We start from the raw sequence: 19,881 nt of genomic DNA, 5'->3' as shown, positions 1-19,881 counted from the left end.
GTTTTATTCCATCTAGAAAGAGCTTAGCCCATACTCTGTATTAATGTATGACGTTAGGAAATATAATTTAAAATGCAGAACCCCTTCTAGATTTAATGCACTGAAATCTACAACAATGACTATAGATTTGATTAAGTTATGTGTATTGTGCTTGATGCATAGTTAAGTAAAATAAAATAAAATAAAATAAAACCTTGTCAAATTGGCAACTGTCATAATCTTTTTTTATATTCTGCTGGTCCCTTTTTATAACTGTTTTATATATATATATATGACACACACACACACACACACACACACACACACAGTGTATGAAACTAAATTTAAATGTACAGTTTTTTTTTTTTTATTTATTAAAAACGTTGGTATTAAACTTCGACATTATACTAAATTATAACTCTAATGTAATATATTTATCTTTTCCAAACCCAACACCCCTACTAAAGGGATTTACTCAATTTGGAGAGGCTGGATTATATAAAACATCGACCTTATTGTGGCTTTAGCCCCTAACAATGCTACAGTAATTATTCAATGACCAATCGGAGTCTCTTGAACTGGTAGCAGGAGGAAACCTGGGCATTCTTCTTTTTGTTGTGGACAACTGCACCTACCCAGGGAGTGAGCCCTAATCCAAATGCTTTTTTCCAGAACAGAAACCTATTGGGCTCTCATTCTCTTATTAAAAAGGCACCACAGATTAATCTGCTGAGCAACACACTGCTGCACAGAGAACCATTTAAACCTATTAGTATGAATAAAGACATGTCATAAAAATACATCCTATTATCCACACAAAGACATGGATCCAATTGTGCATGTCAAACAGTTGAGCATTTCTAAATAGAAGTACCTTTTACCAGTTTATGAAAATATTGCACAAATAACCACCCTAGTATTTTCTTATTGGCACCTGTGGTTATGTGCCAAATCCCACAACTTTTAAAAAGGGCTAGATTCAGAAATCATATTTATTAGATGACTAGGTCTTTATTCTATTAGATTTTGTTTTAAACGTGCACAGATCAACAAACATATCACAGAACCTCAATCTGTGTCATGCTTTGGTCCAGATTGTTAGAATGTGTTATCTGTATCATTTTGGCTATGTCTCTTTATTTCAAACAATGTCGCAAATTTAAAAAGCATGCATTTTGAATAAAAACAAAATACAGTAATAATAATAAATGCTCTTACCAATTGTCCCCACACCTTTGTTAGGTTATGCCTCCCGGTGCCCCCTGCTCTGGTACATATAGGATCCGAATGGAGTTTTTACTCTCACACTAGAAGGTTCAGCCAGGATGCAATACAAACCTGCTAAATAATGGGAGGCCATGAACTCTGGGTGGGGTTTTAAAAAGCAGGGTCCACTCAGCAGTTTTCACTGGGAAATTACCATCCTAGGACACTGACCAATCAGGGCCCATAACTGCACAGTTACCATGACATCTGACACATTATCAATAAAGGGCAAGCTTTTTTCTGTTTACAGTAATGATTTGAACCTGGGTAGGGCCAATGGTGGGATAAACATAGAGGTCAACCAAAAAAAAACAAACAAAAAAACAAACAAACAAAAAAACAATCCTAGCAAACACATAGGATAAAACTTTCATTCCATTTCCTCACCAAAGTGTCTGCTGCTTACCTGCTGGGAACATAGCCTTTATAGGTCAGCACTGGATCTGAGTTCAAACAAGTGTGTCACACATGTGTACCACTATGTCTGTTCCACCAAACATCTAAATTATATTCCAGGGTTCTGATTTTAATTTGTACACTTTTTAGGTTATAATTTCAGTTGAAATAAAATATAAAAAGGATTACTTCTGCTTTTTTCCCCAGGCAGATGTAGAATATAATAATTGTCTTCAATAGGTGCATGCCAGCAGATGTCAGAGGGATGGATTTGATTTTGAACTCCTATTAGTTGCTGTTCCCCTTAACATTCACCCTCTTTAGGTGATGATGCAGGTGTGTGATACAATAACCAACCTGAACACATGTCAAGAATAGCCTCTCTTAATTGGCTGCAACAACACATTGGCATATTATGCAATACCATTGTGCCCAAAAGACAAAACCAGGATGGCTTGTATCTGCTTAGTTCAAACAATGTGATTAGCTAGGGAGAGAGAGAATGAAGCCAGGACCTCATTGCTAGGACAGTCAGCATGCTGACTTCAGCTTATCTCTGTGTTTATACACTCTGGAGTCCTACAGTATACACTTCATACAAGTGATGATAAACATCACCCTTTTTTTTAAAAAAACCTCAACTCCTATGTAATATTTCTTATAAATATTGCCGTTTAAGTCGAGTCAATGCATTGACCAGGGTACTGACCTTAGGCACAGAGAGGTCACCATTTCATAATTCTGCCTTCTCCACCAAATATTGCAGCCATATAAAACGTCAGAATAGTTAACAGATACCCCTCCGGCTCCCCCACTTCCACAATTTAACATTTTATGCAGACCCTAGTGATCGATTGATCCACAATTCATTTGTTACCATCTCAGTGGACAGTTTAGCAGAAGGAACACAAGGGTCTTCTTCATTATCTCTCATACAAATATTCATGCTTCATTTACAAAGTAGCAGTTAATGTAGCAAATTACATTTAACCTACATTATACAGTAGATGAAAAAGCAGAGGTTTATTATAAACTTACTGCCATTTCTGTATACATATAGTGATATATTTTCAACAATGCAAATACATTTTAACCATATAAAATTTACACTGCCCTTTATTGCCTCAGAATATTATATTACCTCTCAATACAACAACATCGTATCTCTTATTGTTTTGCGGTTTACAGTTTTAGTTTTTCTGGCTTTGACAAAGGAAAGGTGCATTGCCTGACCATCACCCTAGGTTTGATGGATGCTTGCCCTCTTTGCTTCCTTACTCCTATTCACTTCCAAAGTCCCACGTGCAGTATTCGGCAGGGCACTGACTCAGTTCTAGTACTGTATCTTTAATACAAGAAGTCAACCACAGTGTTGAGGTAGGCACTTCCTTCATCTGTGAAATAGTCAATCACGATTCGCCTGAGAGGTAATCTGTCACCGCTTTAATGTGTAACATTGTGTATTTTATTATTTTATTTTAATGAAGGTAAATATTCTCCCGTAGTGATTAAATAGAAAAGTGAACTGTACCTTTAAGAAAAAATACACATTTATTTCGTGTTTCTGCCTTCCTGCCGTATAGGTTTGCGTAAAATCTGTAATTCCAAATTATCTGTCTATAGCTGAAAGCAGTGTTCACAAATATTGGGTTGTACGACTGACAAATCTTCCATCCAACCGGATATAGAAAGAAAAACCAGGATTGTTAATTTTAGAGCTACGGGGGCAGGATATGTGGAAGGACAGGGCGGGCCAATGTATGAACACGTTTGACAAAGTGGGGAAAAAGAGGAAAAGGACACAAACAGTTGGATGTTAACTATTTGCAATATGTGTGAGTAGAAATATATTAATGTATGTATTGTTTTAAAACATAATTTGCACATACAGTGTAAATCGAGACACGTTTTATTTATTATGCACAATTAAAACATGCAATCTGTCGATATGTACAGCTACACTATACAGTTTGTGTACGGTACTGGTATACATTATAAATTATAAATAGCACTAACTTTTTGATTCTGTGGTAACGACGACAATATTATTAAAAAAAAAAAAAAAAAAAGTTTGCCGATCTTTTTAAATATAATTATTTCAAAGAACGTACCGTAGAAGCAGCCTGTCTAAAAAACAAACCAAAAAATGAAGTATTACATTTTAAGCTCCTGGTTTGCTTTTTCCCACTTGATCAAGGAGGTACAGTAGACTTGATGCTGATTGAGGAGTTGGTTAAACTGGTCCATGAAAATAGTAAATCCATAAAAAATCCCTTTACTGTACAATTCTAAGTCAACTGTTTTCTACATTCCCAAATTAATGTACATTTGTAGTAAACCTTGTCTGGGATTTGAAGAACCTTTTGGGTGCCCTGTAATAAGCGTAGCCATATTTGCATGCTAGTCTATTCTGCTAATGGTTGTTAGAAACTGTAATACTGATGTGCAAATCTGATGGTACTGTATTGCAGAATTTTGGCCTTGAGATAGTGTGTATAAAAACAGATTGCATGCACATTTATGTGTGAATCTTCCTCAATTCAATTTAAAGCCTTCACACTGTCAGACCCTACCTCGGCTGTGACCCAGTGTTGTGCGGGTCGACTGTGATTTCACACTGCTTCATTAAGAAGCAGGGTCGACCTGGGTGACAGAGTATACAAAATGATACAGCTCCAGCAAGTATACAATACCTGTATGCAATGCCGTACTTGCCCTCTGGGTCCAGCTTGGAGAAACACAGGAAACACAGCTCCAGAACTTAGTCCACTTAATCAAGAATAAGTACAGTTATGCGTTATTGTGATCATTACGCATAGCTTGTCATATGAATGAGATTAGGAGTTAAGGTTCATTTGAATTAGCATGAACGGGTGTGCATTAGAATATCAGATACAGATTGAAATTGCTTAATAATCCATCATGAATATGTAATCACTGTGTTCCTGTTGCTTGTAAATAATATGAAAATACCCAACCTAACCCCAATATCTTCCTTGTTTTTTGTACTGTCCGAATTGTGTAATGGTCCTTACCTAGTTCTTGCAGTACAGTTAAGGGGATCTGATGATTTGAACAACTTGACTCCAACACTACATGTATAACTCTTAAGCAACACGAGGGTCTTCTTCAGACAGGCTGGTGCTGGTGATCATACATTTCCCTCCCCTTATTAAAGCTTATCACAGGACAAAAGTACATAAAACATATTTACTGACCTATGTAATTGTATTCTCAGAACATTTTTATAAAGTGTGTCCTGAAATAAGTTACATGTTTTTCTAAGAGGATTTTAACAGCATACAGGGTATGGATTTGTTTATCTAATACATTTGATTAATTCATTACTACTTCTTTTTTATTGTAGAAAATGAATGCGTCAATGAAAGCATGCAAAATCAAGCCAAACAGAGATTTCAGAAGGCTGCACTTCATGTAGCTGCTTTGCCTGTCTGGGAAATAGGCCTTTACTTGCTGCTGTCAGCTGGTTCTCACTTCTACTCATTTTATGAGGTTTACAAAGTCTCAAAAGGTAACATTTTACATTTCTCACTTTCCTGTTTATGCAGGAGCATGGTTTTAATTAAATTGATTAGTCTTGTTTTTACTGTATTTTCTTATATCATTTGCATAATGTCATTTTTTTTAATGTAGAATTTATTCTACTGTTGTTACGGACCTATCCTCATTGTAAAATAAGACATACACCATTGTCATGCCCTGAAGCTTTTCTGTTTTTAGTGTGTTTTTTGTTAGTTTGGGTAACCTCTCGTAGAGCTACCGTCTTAACTGTAGAAGTTAGAGGAAAATATATCGCAAGTTTTATTAGTGTTAAACGTCTACTTCTTGGACTATCCATGCCATAACTTTTTAATAAGTACAATGCAAGAATGTCGACAAAATATTGTTTTTGATCTTGAAGAAACAGTATAAAAGTATATTTCAAGTATATAAACATTGTTATTATTGTGTATTTATTTGGCTGACACCTTTATCCAAGGTGACTTATAGGTGTTACAGAGTAGTACAGGGTTATAATGCAAGATTAATATTTAAACATGTTATAGTTTACAGTAAGTGCAATAACACTACTAAAAATACAGTATGAACTAGGATGCAACAAGTTAGGATTACAACATATATCTACAATGACGTATCAGTGCATAGCTGAGGATCCAGTAACATGGTGGTCAGGCAGTCCACTGCATAGTAGAAGGGATGGATCAAGAGATCTACAAGTGCAGTTTAAACAGGAGGGTCTTGCGGAGGTGGCGGAAGGCAGTGAGAGACGGAGCAGTCTTGAAGTTCTCCAGTAGCAGGTTATACCACAGAGGGGCTAGGGAAGAGTAGCAGGCACGGGAGGATGAAGAGTGGAAAGAAGGTATGACCATCCATCCAGTACAGGAGGAGCGGAGAGGGCAAGAGGGGGTGTAGGTAGACACAAGGGATTGAAGGTAGGATGGGGCAGTATGGTGAAGAGAGTGATAGGCAAGAACAAGGGTCTTGAATTGAATGTGAGTAGAGATAGGTAGTCATGCAATGTTCCCCCTAGCCGCTCGCCACATCGCCACAAGTGAAACTTTTTCCTGTGTGTAAAATGTACTTGTGTAAGACTGCCGGTATGATTGCTTTGCATGTGTGCTGGTAGATGAATCAATACAGTTTTGTTTAATTTCACCCAATGAAAGCCGTTTAGCTTGATTATGTAACAAATGCACCAACGTTGTGTTTGGCGGGACAGAGGTTCTAATTAGAAACAAAAATATGACAGTGATAGTCACAGTTGCCGTTTGCTAGCTGTTTTGGAAATAGTAACAGACTGGTTCCAAGAAGATTCGGAAGAGGAACACATTTATTATTTTAAAGAGAAGGATTCGTCACGCTATGATTTACTGAGTTTTAATGTCAGAATCGGAGCAATATTACTGTCTGTAGTCCCAGGTGAAAAAAAACAGTAGTGGCTGTACAATCCTACTTATTATTACAAGCTTGTGTAGCTAGAGCTGCAGCTGGTCAGGGAGGCATTTATTTTAACATACAGTTATAGCACTGTCTACTTTCAGTTTAGCAGTGGAAAGAAAACCGTGACACAGTTAAAATAATGTAAAGGTGCAGCACATGATTATCTGCAAACCAGTTCAGAATTTAGTAAATCTGCAATCTGCAAGCACGTTTTTTCACGTGGGACAGTTTGGCATTGATTAAATTGGAAACAGACTTTATAGTGCACTTTAAATATACTGTTCATGTGTAAGTACACGGTAGGGACTAGTATTTAAATATTTATATGTTTTCAAATAAATTGTTTATACTAATCGTTTATACTTGACAGTAATACAAACAAATATCCATGAAAATCATGTTGTAAAATTGTATTATTTTAGCCTTGTGAAGTTGTAAAAGGCAGACAGTACCTACATTATGCATTCAACCAGTGACAGTGTGTTGTCTGTGTGTCATTCAGGCTTGCATTGGAAGCTGAAAAGCTCACCTAACGGTATATTATTTGTGTTTATGGAAACCTGTGGTGAGTATGGTGTTTAGGGGAGGGTTGTTGGGCACAGTTATAGGCAATATGTTTATTGTATTGTGTACAATAAAACAGTTTTACGGTTTTCTTTAATATTCTTTGGTGAGGCAAATTTTTTTCATTGTGGCTAAAAAATGCTACGTTACTTTAGACACAGTGGCTAACTAAGTGAAAGTTGTAAAGGGAACGTAGGACATATAATACAGTAAAGCAATCCAACTCAACAGGACGCATTTGTGACTGCCATGCTTCTTCTGTCATTTATTTATTTATTTATTTATTAGCAGGCACCCTTACCTGATCCCTCATCCCAGCCCAAAGGAAATGGCCTAGTAACCCTATCATTGGGTATGTCTCAATCCTGATTTACCCCCCCCCCCACCCCCTACCCCCTACCCCTTACCCCTTACATATATTTGCTGCTGTTTACATGTTTCTTTGTATTACGTGCTTTATACTAACTTTTTAGTGTAGAGACATATGTGTTTGAAAAAATGGTTTTCCACTAGGGGGTGACCTTAAACAACTTTAAATGACTGTATTTACTGAATTACTAATTTCCAAGGTGCATTTTCATTTGACATTATGTAACAGTACCTCAAGAATGAAGCAAGACAGTCCTGGCTTAATATATTCTACAAACTGACCACCAGCATTCAGGAGTGTAAAAAGGATGATTAGAAAACTGTTTTTATATATATATATATATATATATATATATATATATATATATATATATATATATATATACACACACACACACACACACACACACACACACACACACACAGTACTGTGCAAAAGTTTTAGGCAGGTGTGAAAAAATGCTGTAAAGTAAGAATGCTTTAAAAAATAGACATGTTAATAGTTTATATTTATCAATTAACAAAATGCAAAGTGAGTGAACAGAAGAAAAATCTACATCAATTAAATATTTGGTGTGACCACCCTTCAAAACAGCATAAATTCTTCAAGGTACACTTGCACACAGTTTTTGAAGGAACTCAGCAGGTAGGTTGGCCCAAACATTTTGGAGAACTAACCACAGTTCTTCTGTGGATTTATTCAGCCTCAGTTGCTTCTCTCTCTTCATGTAATCCCAGACTCGATGATGTTGAGGTCAGGGCTCTGTGGGGACCATACCATCACTTCCAGGACTCCTTGTTCATCTTTATGCTGAAGATAGTTCGTAATGACTTTTGCTGTATGTTTGGGGTCGTTGTCATGCTGCAGAATAAATTTGGGGCCAATCAGATGCCTCCCTGATGGTATTGCATGATGGATAAGTATCTGCCTGTACTTCTCAGCATTGAGGAGACCATTAATTCTGACCAAATCCCCAACTCCATTTGCAGAAATGCAGCCCCAAACTTGCAAGGAACCTCCACCATGCTTCACTGTTGCCTGCAGACACTCATTCATGTACCACTCTCCAGCCCTTCGGCGAACAAACAGCCTTCTGTTACAGCCAGATATTTCAAATTTTGACTCATCACTCCAGAGCACCTGCTGCCATTTTTCTGCACCCCAGTTCCTTGTTTCCACGTTGGAGGTATGGCTTTTTGGCCGCAAGTCTTCCATGAAGGCCACTTCTGACCAGACTTCTCCGGACAGTAGATAGGTGTACCAGGGTCCCACTGTTTTCTGCCAATTCTGAGCTGATGGCACTGCTGGACATCTTCCGATTGCGAAGGGAAGTAAGCATGATGTGTTTTTCATCTGCTGCAGTAAGTTTCCTTGGCCGACCACTGCGTCTACGGTCCTGCACGTTTCTTTGTGTTTCTTCAAAAGAGCTTGGACAGCACATCTGGAAACCCCTGTCTGCTTTGAAATTTCTGCCTGGGAGAGACCTTGCTGATGCAGTATAACTACCTTGTGTCTTGTTGCTGTGCTCAGTCTTGCCATAGTGTATGACTTTTGACAGTAAACTGTCTTCAGCAACCTCACCTTGTTAGCTGAGTTTGGCTGTTCCTCACCCAGTTTTATTCCTCCTACACCGCTGTTTCTGTTTCAGTTAATGATTGTATTTCAACCTACATATTGAATTGATGATCATTAGCACCTGTTTGGTATAATTGTTGAATCATACACCTGACTATATGCCTACAAAATCCCTGACTTTGTGCAAGTGTATCTAGAAGAATTGATGCTGTTTTGAAGGCAAAGGGTGGTCACACCAAATATTGATTTGATGAGATTTTTCTTCTGTTCACTCACTTTGCATTTAGTTAATTGATAAATATAAACTATTAACATGTCTATTTTTGAAAGCATTCTTACTTTATAGCATTTTTTTCACACCTGCCTAAAACTTTTGCACAGTACTGTATATATATATATATATATATATATATATATATATATATATATATATATATATACACACACACACACACACACACACACACACACACACACACAGTTGTAGTCAAACGTTTATATACTCCAATGGAAATATGTAAGTTCTAGAAAACAAAGAATTTTAGGAAAAATCTTTTGTAGAAATGGTTTTGCTTTTGTGGATGAGGAAAAAGTTACAAGAAAATAGATTAATACAATTTATTTCAGCAATATTTTTGCAAAACTCCATAAATGCTAATTCAGAAGTATTCATACCCTTTAATGCTATGATAGTGTTATAGTCTAGATAAGCAGAAAATTCTGGATTGTAGGTGAACAGGTTAGGCACAGGATGATTGCTGTCATTACCAATAAATAAATATAGGAAAAGAGCTATCTGAAGACCTTAGGCAGACAATTATTTATTGTCATAAAGCTGGAGAAGGATACAAGAAGATTTCCAAGCATTTGAGTATCCCAATTTCAACTATTGTTTCTATTATCAAGAAGTACAAGACTCATGGTACTGTCACAACGCTTCCTCGGTCTGGAAGGAAGAAGGTTCTTTCACTAAGAACAAGTAGAAGAATTGTGAGGAATGTTAACAACAATCCAAGATTGACTGTGTTATGGTAACAGTCTAAATTTACTGGTAAATGTCAGCATATACCAAGTAAAGCAGTCAGTGTCAGAAATAAGCATGGTAAAGCTTTACTTAGGACATATACTGGTAAATCTGAAGAATAACCAAGTGCATTTACCAATAAAGCTGCATCCACACTGGATGCTGACCAATCAGAAGAAGGAAGGTTAACAGCCTTGACACATGTCAAACACACGCCTCAAAACCTCAAAGTTAATCATGGACAACGAAAAGTTAATTTATGAGTTGCAGTAGTATCCATTATTATATCATTGCAAATTGAACGACTACAAAGACAGCCGGAAAAAAGACAATGCCTGGGTGGCTTGCAGGTGGTGCATTTAGCATGGGTGTATGGTACCAGCACAATGTAGTAGAGTGGCTTGTTGTTCAATGTAACTATTGAAACACAGCCTTTTCTGACTTCTCTTTTGTTAGCAAACCTTCATTTACATAATCTATTGTATTAGCACCTTATCTTCACTAACACATTTATGATTACATTCAAAAACAAGAAAAAGAAAGAAAATACAAGATTGTAAACAGAGTGTGTCTGCCTTTAACGCACTGGTAGATGCCCTATACGTCCTACTGTAAATGTTACAAGATCACCTGCTATTTGTGGGGAAAATGTTACAGTAGGTGTGGGAATTTGTTTCTTAATTTTTTTGGTAAATGTAAATGGATATTTATCTTTTTTTTTTTGCAAAGAACCTGGTGCAGAGAACAATGCTGAACTGCAGTGTGCACTTTCTTTCCTTTTTCTGTGAAGTACAGTTTTGTGGTATTCCACTGGCATGAAACAATCATTTTGCTTGTGATGCACATAAAAGCTAACCTTCACAAACAAACACTGTCGTTTTTACTTCTGTTTTATAAATACTAAAAATCTTTTTTTTCCTATTTTTTCTGTGAAGTAGATGTTGCAATTTTGTGGTATTCAACAGGCATGAAACAATTCTGCTTGTGATGTACATAACGAGTAGTTTACCTTCACAAATGCACCCTGTAGTTTGTTTTCATTTCTGTTTTATAAATTCTAGCAATCAACTTTGAAAAAGTCTTCCGAGTTTTTCTAGAGCCAATACATTCTTCGCGCTGCCACTGGTTGCACTAGTCATTGGTACACAAAGTGGTAACCAGCCTTGAAAAGGGACATGCTTTACAACACATAATGCATTATTGTGTGTTTTTGTTATTTTGCTTTGAATTTCTGCTAGGTGTGTTTTGTATTTCAGCAGTTCTTGGTCCGATACTGATGGCTGCAGTTTCTCTAGTGCATTCTGAAAATCCTCCGTCATTAGTATGAGATCTGAGTCCTCTATCCAGACCTGGGGAGGGAAGACAGAACGGTTTACCATAATTACTCTGTGAACATTCATTCAGATCAGGACATTTTGGCAGAGCCCATGAGCTGATGAGAAAAAGTGAATTGGCTGCAGGTGGGACTGGGGTTTCCATTTCAATCACAGGTCAAGTATTGCATGGTGAAGGTCTCAATGCTCGCAAGCCAAGGAAAAAGCCACTCTTAGGAAGACGTGTACAAGGACAGTCACTTAAAGTTTGCAAAATGGCATTTGAATAATGGGTATGAGTTCTGGTCAAAGGTTTTGTGGAGTGATGAAACAAAAATCAAGCTATTTGGTCACACTGATGGTCGTTATGTTTGGAGAGTCTGGTGAGCCGTACAAAGAAAAGAACACCATACCTACTGTCAAGCATGGAGGTGGTAATATCCTTCTATGGGGCTGTTTTTCCTCTAATGGCACAGGAAATTGAGTTCCAATACATGGTTAAATAAATTACATAGCATACTAAAAGATATTGGCTAATCAACTAAAACCCTCCGCTAAAAAACTTGGTTTAAAGCCAAACTGGACATTCACGCGGAGCACAGGATGAGCCGTATAGCCTGGAGGTCGCCGGTTCGAGTCCAGACTGTTCCACCGCCGACCGTGGACAAGAGCTCTCAAGGGGTGACACACAATTGGCCAAGCGTCGCCCAGGTGGGGAGGGCTTAGGTCGGCCAGGGTGTCCTCAGCGCACTGTGCACCAGCGACCCCTGTAGTCTGGCCAGGCGCCTGCGAGCTTACCTGTAAGCTGCCCAGAGCTGCGTTGTCCTCCGACACTGTAGCTCTGAGGTGGTTGCATGGTGGGTCTGCAAAGTGAAAAGTTGTGGTCGGCCGATGGCACACTCTTCAGAGGAAGAGTCTTTGCCGCTCCTGAGTCAGCGTGGGGGTGGTACCGGTGAGCTGAGTCTAAAATAATTGCCTAAAAAAGTCAGAGTCCCAATCTAAATCTGATTAAGAATCTTTGGTATGAGTTGAAGAAGGCTGTGCATAAGAGAAGTCCTCGGAATTTGAATCAACTGGAACAATTTTGCATTGAAATATTGACAAATATCCTAATCGTTTAAAACTGGTTATTATTGCTAAAGGTGCCTCAACTCTCTGTTAATTTCATTTTCTTTGTTAGGGTATGAATACTTTTGAATTAGCATTTTTGGAGTTTTGCAAAAACAAATTGCTGAAATAAATAATTGTAGACATCTATTTCTTGTAACTTTTTTTTTTTCCTCATCCACAAAGCAAAACTTTTGCTACAAAGGATTTTTCCTATAATGTTTTCGAGAAATTTCTAGAAATTATAAACATCTGTTGGGGTATGTGAACCTTTTACTACAAGTATGTATATATACTGTGTATACCTATGATACAGGGTGCAGCATGAAGGACTTCTCTATAAAAGAGGTTAAAGATCCACCAATCATCAATGCAAATATGTATCTAAAGAACCTGCTAACAAATTGTGATAAATCCTGTTTAACGGCTAATGTTATAGATGTGAAACTACCAAGTGTCAACACGGTAAACGCTTGATTTTTGTTTTCTTCACAGCTTTCCTAAAATTGGTTTTAAATAACATCTAAACCAGCCATTTTTAGGACCATACTTATGTACTATTTATACAGTATTTTATGTTAAGATCAATTTAAAGGTCTTGGTTCTCTGTTAATGCAGTTATGGATTTATTTGGATTTACCGCTTTGCTGTTACCTTGTAGTTCATCTGTCTGTTGCATCTAGCAACCAAATATAAAAAGCTGCAAGGTTATTTTTTTCCCAGAAGGTGGAGCACTTCCCTAAAGGTTTACATCCCACAAACTGTATTAAGTTTCCTGGTGGTTACTGCACCAGGCAGGAAAAACCTCCTACATGGGTGAGTTCCCAAGGAAGGGAAAAACCAGGCACAGCTGACACTGCACTGCAGAGAAGAGCAGAGTGCTTGCTGCTGACCCACACAGGGGCTTTGATATGCACTGGCTGCAGAGAGGGAGAGGGGGTTTGCAGGGTTATTAACAGATCTGCTTTCCTCAAGGAACGGTAGCAAATATCATGTATGTATTCCATGGAAAACACAGAATGAATAAGAAGTCCAATGGATAAACATAACTATGGCATGCATGCTGCTACTGTATACTATAACCAACACACCTCCCCCATAATGCTATGATTCTCAAAGGAATTATTTAGATATTTTTCATCATTTATAGTGTGTGTTTTTCTTTTACTAGTTCAATCCTGGTAACATTAGCTCACAGACTGAATTAATGAGCCGTCCCCTGCAAAAGTATTCCTAGCTGTACTGAAAAAAACAGGCTAATAATTTGTTCATAATTGTTTCTTTGGATCCGTCGCATGCCTTGTTTCCACTGCCTGGTGTTATAGGCTTCGGCTGCCAGCGGTAGCAAAGCCATGGAAGCTGTAATTTAAAGAACATTGCTATTTTCATTATGGCACTGCATACAATTTTCTTTTAGCTTTCAGTTTGTGTGTTATCTTAAAAAGAATAAGACTTCACACTGCTAAATGTAAAACAATAATACATCGTAAAGAAATGCCTTCATAACATATGCAGTTACTGGCTAACATTGCTTAGTTTTTGTGTATCAATTTCCATATGTTTCATCATGGCCGTAAACAAAGAGCTTAAACACCTCCTGACTTCATTTGTAACCGGTTAGGGTACATCAAGTACGAACCTGCCCAGATAGCCACGTTCAGCCACTTGGTTGAGCATTGGAAGCACCTTGTTTTGTTGCCGTGGTCAGCTGTAGCTGCGAGTGCAAGGCAGTGGAAACGGGGCTTAATTTAGGAATTGCCATAATCAGCATTTACTTATTCTCAAGAATGGCAGGAGAAATTGCATTGTTAGTACTGCTACATGCTAATGTATGATTGTTATTATGTATCCAGAAACGGAATAGTACATTTTTTCACTAACTGCACACAGTAAACTGTAGCACCAATTACTAAGTTACAAACAGTACTAAAATAGTGATGTAATAATGACACGAATTGCATTATATTTAACAAATAAATACTTATGCCCTGCAACAGAAAGAGTTGCCCAAATCCAATGATTTTGTAATGCATATACAAAAATGTACATTACTAAGATTATCAGCTGAAAGGTTATTTACAACTCTGCAGCTGCATTGCGCTGATCCCATAAAATAATGTCTCCGTCTCCACTCTGCAGAGAGACCTGATTGAAATATCTCAAAATTTGCACAAAAAAAATGTAAATGGTATATAAAAATCCAGCCGTGTTCTCTTGTACCTAGATAGAGTGATTGCACAGAATAACAATGCCGTGATTACACAAACTAATACTGCTCCTTTACCCCCCACCCCCCCACACCCCCCCAAGAAAATAACTGTTGTAGACAATTTAGCAGTGAAGCTAGTGTTTAAGATGTAATGCAGAACGTTTGTCACCTGATAGGGGTTACTGCGCATCAAGGTATTGTACCCTTCTGCGGTTTCATCTCTACGTTTCACTTTTGACAGACTATGAAGAAGAACTCGCGAGCGAATTTGAATTTGAACAAGGATTTTTCATTTGGGGATTTAAAAAGGTAATGTTTAATAAATATGCATTGAATCTCATCCATCTCTATGAATACGAAATCGTTTGGCTAAGATGTAGCACTTTGACATTCTTGTAATTCTTGTTCCAGCAGTTGCCCAATAGGCTTGCAGGTAGAAATGGATTAGATGCTATTACACTAAGCTAATAGTAGTCTCATTCATATTTTTTGGGGTTTTTTTTCAGTGTGGATGAACCAAAATTATGAAACTATTAAATCATGTATAACAGTAGTTCATTATTTAAAAAACAACAGCTCAAGAATAACTTATTGGTTTTCGAGACCCAGATAAACACTAATGACAGTGCCAGTGAAACCAGATGAATTGTCTGGATAAAATGATCCAAAGCAACATATCATTCTTTATTTGCCTAAAGCCAAACCACTCAGATTTCTGATTCTTCATCAGATCTTAGAAGCTAATAAGGTTTAGTACAACCCTGTAGGTATGTACTCGATCTACTCACTGCCATGTAGTTATAGGTCATTGCTCTGCTGGAGGTGCTGCCTTCTGAAACAGAAGTAGCATGTGTGGTCATTAAAGGTTACTAACCCTGGTACCATGACTGATTGGTCTGGCTAGATATCATCTATGAAGCCGACTAGTTACGAAATAATTTTTTAGTGGTTATATTTTCTCTAAATATGTAAACATATCATAAAAATAATATTTTCATAGTTAGTGAGGCTAAAGTTGTCTTTTTAAAGTGAAAAATGAAGCCACATGACTACCTGGCCTATGTTTTTTGGATGCTGTTTCAGAAAGCCACTGGGAATTGCACCTACTTTAAACTGTCCTGCAGTTTCAGCCTTACTGATCCCTAACCCCTGGTGCTGATGGCTTGGTAGGCACACCAACCTCTTCCAGGGTGTAGGCCTTGGGTGATAAATGATCTCTGGTATCTCATCTGACCGTCTTTTAGCTGGGGCAGCCCAACCTGAAATTGTGGTGATAACATGATGGGTTGCTTTTTATTTTGTCAGGATAGTGTATGCTTTAAACAAGACATGTCAAAAAGAGAACTGACTCAGCAGGCATAACACACATTCTCATTTTAAAACCTTGTATTTTTTTTTCACATTTGTAGGATCCAACAGACTTTGAATGGAGTTTCTGGACAGAGTGGGGTCAGAATTATTTAATCTGGACACTGATTGGACATTCACTTGTTTCAAAGGTGTCCGGAATGTGTATTCCCAAGGTAATCGTCCACTGTGCTTTGATTTTGGAAAATCCAGGCAAAATAATTATCATATACAGTCGCAGGCAAAAGTATTTCAGCAGTTTAAAAAAAAAAAAAAAAAAAAAAAAAAAAACCACAAAGAAAGTGAATTCCATAATTTATAATTGTTCTACTGAGAGATAGAAATGAAAGTAGAGCTTGAGCTTTATAATAAAACAACCAATTTTTACATCACATGCATAAAATGAAAAATAACATGCAAAAAAAAAAATCATACTTTGATAAAAGTATTTGGGCAATCAACATATTTTGTGTGAAACACTGTCGTTGCTAATTATTGACAATACCATGAATGAAAACCAACACCTGATGATAATTATAGAATGAGTAAATACATACTCATCAAGTGCTGAAAAATAAATTGGAAATTTGTGGTTCAAAAAAGCAACAAAAATAGTTAAAACTAAAGAGTACAGCATCAATCTCAAAATGGCAGTGATACCACCAGTTTACCGAAAAGCACTGTGTGGGCCATTATTGACAAACACAGATAAACAAGAACTACTGCAACTAGCTCCAGGTGTGGAAGACCAAAAGAGATTTCTGCAAAATCTGGAAGAAGAATCGGCAAAAACCAAGATGCAAACCTTTGTTCAAAGCAACACACAAAAGTAAGTGATTGAATACTTGAAGAAGCCTGATGATTTCTTCAACCAAATGTTATGGTCAAACGAATCTAAAAAATATATTAAGAAAAAGTTCAAGAGGTTGTGTGATGGTATGGGTTTGTTTTTCTTCCTCAGGCGCTGTTGCGACCCAGTGCTAGAAGGATTATTGAATGGAAGTTTGTAATCCAGCAGGATAATGACCCGAAGCATTTTGAAAAGTCTACAAAGGAATTTCTGAAAAAAAAAAATATTGCAGTTATGGATTGGCCATCCCAGTCACCAGACTTGAATCTCATCGAGATGTTGCTAAAAGGAAACCAAAGTCGATTGCTGAACTCAAAACTGTACTTGTTGAAGAATGGGCACAAATATCTCTGGAAAGATACCAGGAACTGGTTTCAAAATACAAAAAAGACTGCAAGCTGTAAAGGAAGTAAAGGGTGGGCACACAAAATACTAATGTGAGGGTGCCCACATACTTCTGTCAAAGTATGAAATTAGTTTTTGCATGTTATTTTTCATTTTGTGCATGTTATGTAATAATTTCATGTTTTATTCTAAAGCTGAATCTCTACTCTAATTTATATCTTTCAGTAGAACACTTTGAAATTACAGAAATCACTTTCTTTGTGGATTTTCTCATTTTTTTTAAAAACTGCTCAAATACTTTTTTTTGTGACTGTATATACTATGTTATCCTGTGTAGCCAGTAGAAGTGATAATTGCAGTTTATTTTAACTTTTTTGGAAAAACTGGTCAGTGTCAAATTTCTAATTTATGCAGCTTTAAACACATAGTCATAAAATATTCAGTAAGATTAAAAGGAAACATTCATAAAGCTTGACACAGGTTTTAATAAGACCAAAAAAGACACATGAATTGTTAAAAATTATCTGTAGTTTTACTGACCTTTTTTATTGAATACACATTCATGTAATGCGTTTATCATTTAATCATAGCATATGTAGGTTAAAACAAATTAAAAAGGTTATTTTGCTCTTCAGTTTAGAGTTTGGTTTCTGATGCTGTATGGCTTGCTGGCCTCTTTATTTCTGTTGGGCCTGAAAGGCCTGGCTGTGGTTCTGCTACACATGGCCCTCTCCTACACTGTGGCCATGCTGAGAGTGCCTCTTCTGTCTTGGCTCTGCTCCCTGCTGCTGCTCTGCACACTACACATGAGCTCACTGGAAGAAATGCAGGTAATGGATCCCCATGCTCCGTCAAGGAGTCTATTTTTCTGGATTCTTCATAACAGCAGACAGTGGAATTGAAAGGAAGAACATTGCAGAAATGAAGATAAGCATCATGTTGGTTTACTTCTAGAATTTTCCAAATGATCCCCAGTCAGCTAGCAGTATTATTAATAAAGGAAGGAGAGCAGTACAGTTTAAAGTGCTGCTTTATCGTCTGATGTAGGCAAGAATTTAATTTAAAATTAATTTAGACTGGCATGAAACCATGCCCATATAAAACAGGGAAAACAGAAGCATTACGTGGAGAATCTGCTAGTGTTATAGATCCCCCAAGAGGTATGTAGCTTAGCTTAGTTTTCTGCATTAAACTAAAATAACATTCTAATGGTATCTTATCAGTTAATTACTTCTTTGTTATAAATCTGGGCCACATTAGAAAATACAGATTTCTTTTATGAAAACAAATTTAGCAAAAACATTTATCGGAAAATATTAACCATAAATAAGATTAACTAAACTTGGATTAGTTCAAATACGATCACTGTTCATATTTTTTGTAGATCACCATGTTGTGTTACTGCAGTAGTTTTACTGTAGACATATATACTTTAGAACTGTTCTTTACGTTCTTTATAGTTGCCTCTGACATCAGCCCAGACCTATTGTTGTATGGATTATATTCCTATTTTAGCATCACCAGTAGGTCAAATCTAGAATTGGATGAGTGTGTGTATGTGTATGTGTATGTGTGTGTATATATATATATATATATATATATATATATATATATATATATATATATATATATATATATATATATATATAAGGCTTTGTTTTAATTGAACAAAAATAGTTTAAAATTAAATGTATTGTTTGTTTGTGTTGTGTGAATAGAGCTCTGTTCATTTTTATGGGCTTATTTTATAAAGCAGTCTTTATCGTATTGCTTGTTTCTCCAGTTTTAGAGCTTGCCTTATCCTGCCAAAATATCTGAAGAGTATCTCCAGTCCAGCACCTTTCAAGAGCATCGATTGAAGTGAAGAATAATTTGTAATCACTGAACCTGGTCTTTTCTCCCTTTTACAGAGAAGTTGGTACAAGACAGAGAATGAATACTACCTGCTGCTTTTCAGCCTGGCTATGTGTTGCCTGCGGTACACCAGCTTCAGCCTGGAGTACTGCTGGCAAGATTCTGGGCAGAAGAGTGACAGGTCTTTCTTTTGTTTCACTGCCTACCTTTTCTACTACCCCTTGTTTCACAACGGACCCATCATAAACTATGAAGAGTTCACCTGGCAGGTGAGGCTTCTTTTGTGAGTTATACCAGTACTGCTACCAGAATTGATCCACTTGTCCTGTTATTATTCATTTACTTTCAGTTTCGCTTCATTTGCAAATGGTGGTACTTTCACTACTCATGGCCAGACATTTATATTTCTTTTAAAAAAAAAAAGCAAGGCAGGTGTTATTTTTAGTTTTTAATTATGCCCATTGTGTTGTTAACTATTAAAGATCAAATTGTTAAGCCCCACCATTTTGACTACAACCCAGTATCTGGTATTATCTGTTTTACAGGAAGGTTACTGAGATACAATGACAGCGTTTAGTGGCAGACACCAGTGTCTGATTCCTAATTGTATATTAGCCAAATTGCCCAAAAATCAATTTCATTTGTTAAAACTCGTATTCAAGGGCTTGAAAGCAGTGCTTTCGGCGTTCGAAACCGTGAATTATTTTTAACGATCCAACA

The 19,881-nt window shown here is 37.0% G+C and overlaps 1 protein-coding gene across 5 annotated transcripts in view; it reads left to right on the top strand.

Moving 5' to 3' along the window:
* Positions 1-2,981: 2,981 nt before the first annotated feature.
* Positions 2,982-19,881, top strand: part of hhat (hedgehog acyltransferase) — a 103,016-nt gene continuing 86,116 nt past the window's right edge. For 2 of the 5 annotated variants that reach the window (XM_041253087.1, XM_041253089.1), the window contains exons 1-6: positions 3,099-3,476; positions 5,009-5,173; positions 15,007-15,074; positions 16,175-16,288; positions 17,943-18,137; positions 19,218-19,430. In XM_041253087.1, coding sequence (XP_041109021.1) covers positions 5,032-5,173; positions 15,007-15,074; positions 16,175-16,288; positions 17,943-18,137; positions 19,218-19,430 — 732 coding nt within the window. In that variant the 5' untranslated portion in view covers positions 3,099-3,476; positions 5,009-5,031. Of the gene's footprint in view, positions 3,069-3,097; positions 3,477-5,008; positions 5,174-15,006; positions 15,075-16,174; positions 16,289-17,942; positions 18,138-19,217; positions 19,431-19,881 lie in introns of those variants that run through there. The other 3 variants (XM_041253088.1, XM_041253091.1, XM_041253090.1) reach the window with 3 other exon arrangements.

Source organism: Polyodon spathula, chromosome 6 (assembly GCF_017654505.1).
Source record: "Polyodon spathula isolate WHYD16114869_AA chromosome 6, ASM1765450v1, whole genome shotgun sequence".
Taxonomy (NCBI): domain Eukaryota; kingdom Metazoa; phylum Chordata; class Actinopteri; order Acipenseriformes; family Polyodontidae; genus Polyodon; species Polyodon spathula.
This window is presented reverse-complemented; position numbering and strand designations above follow the sequence as displayed.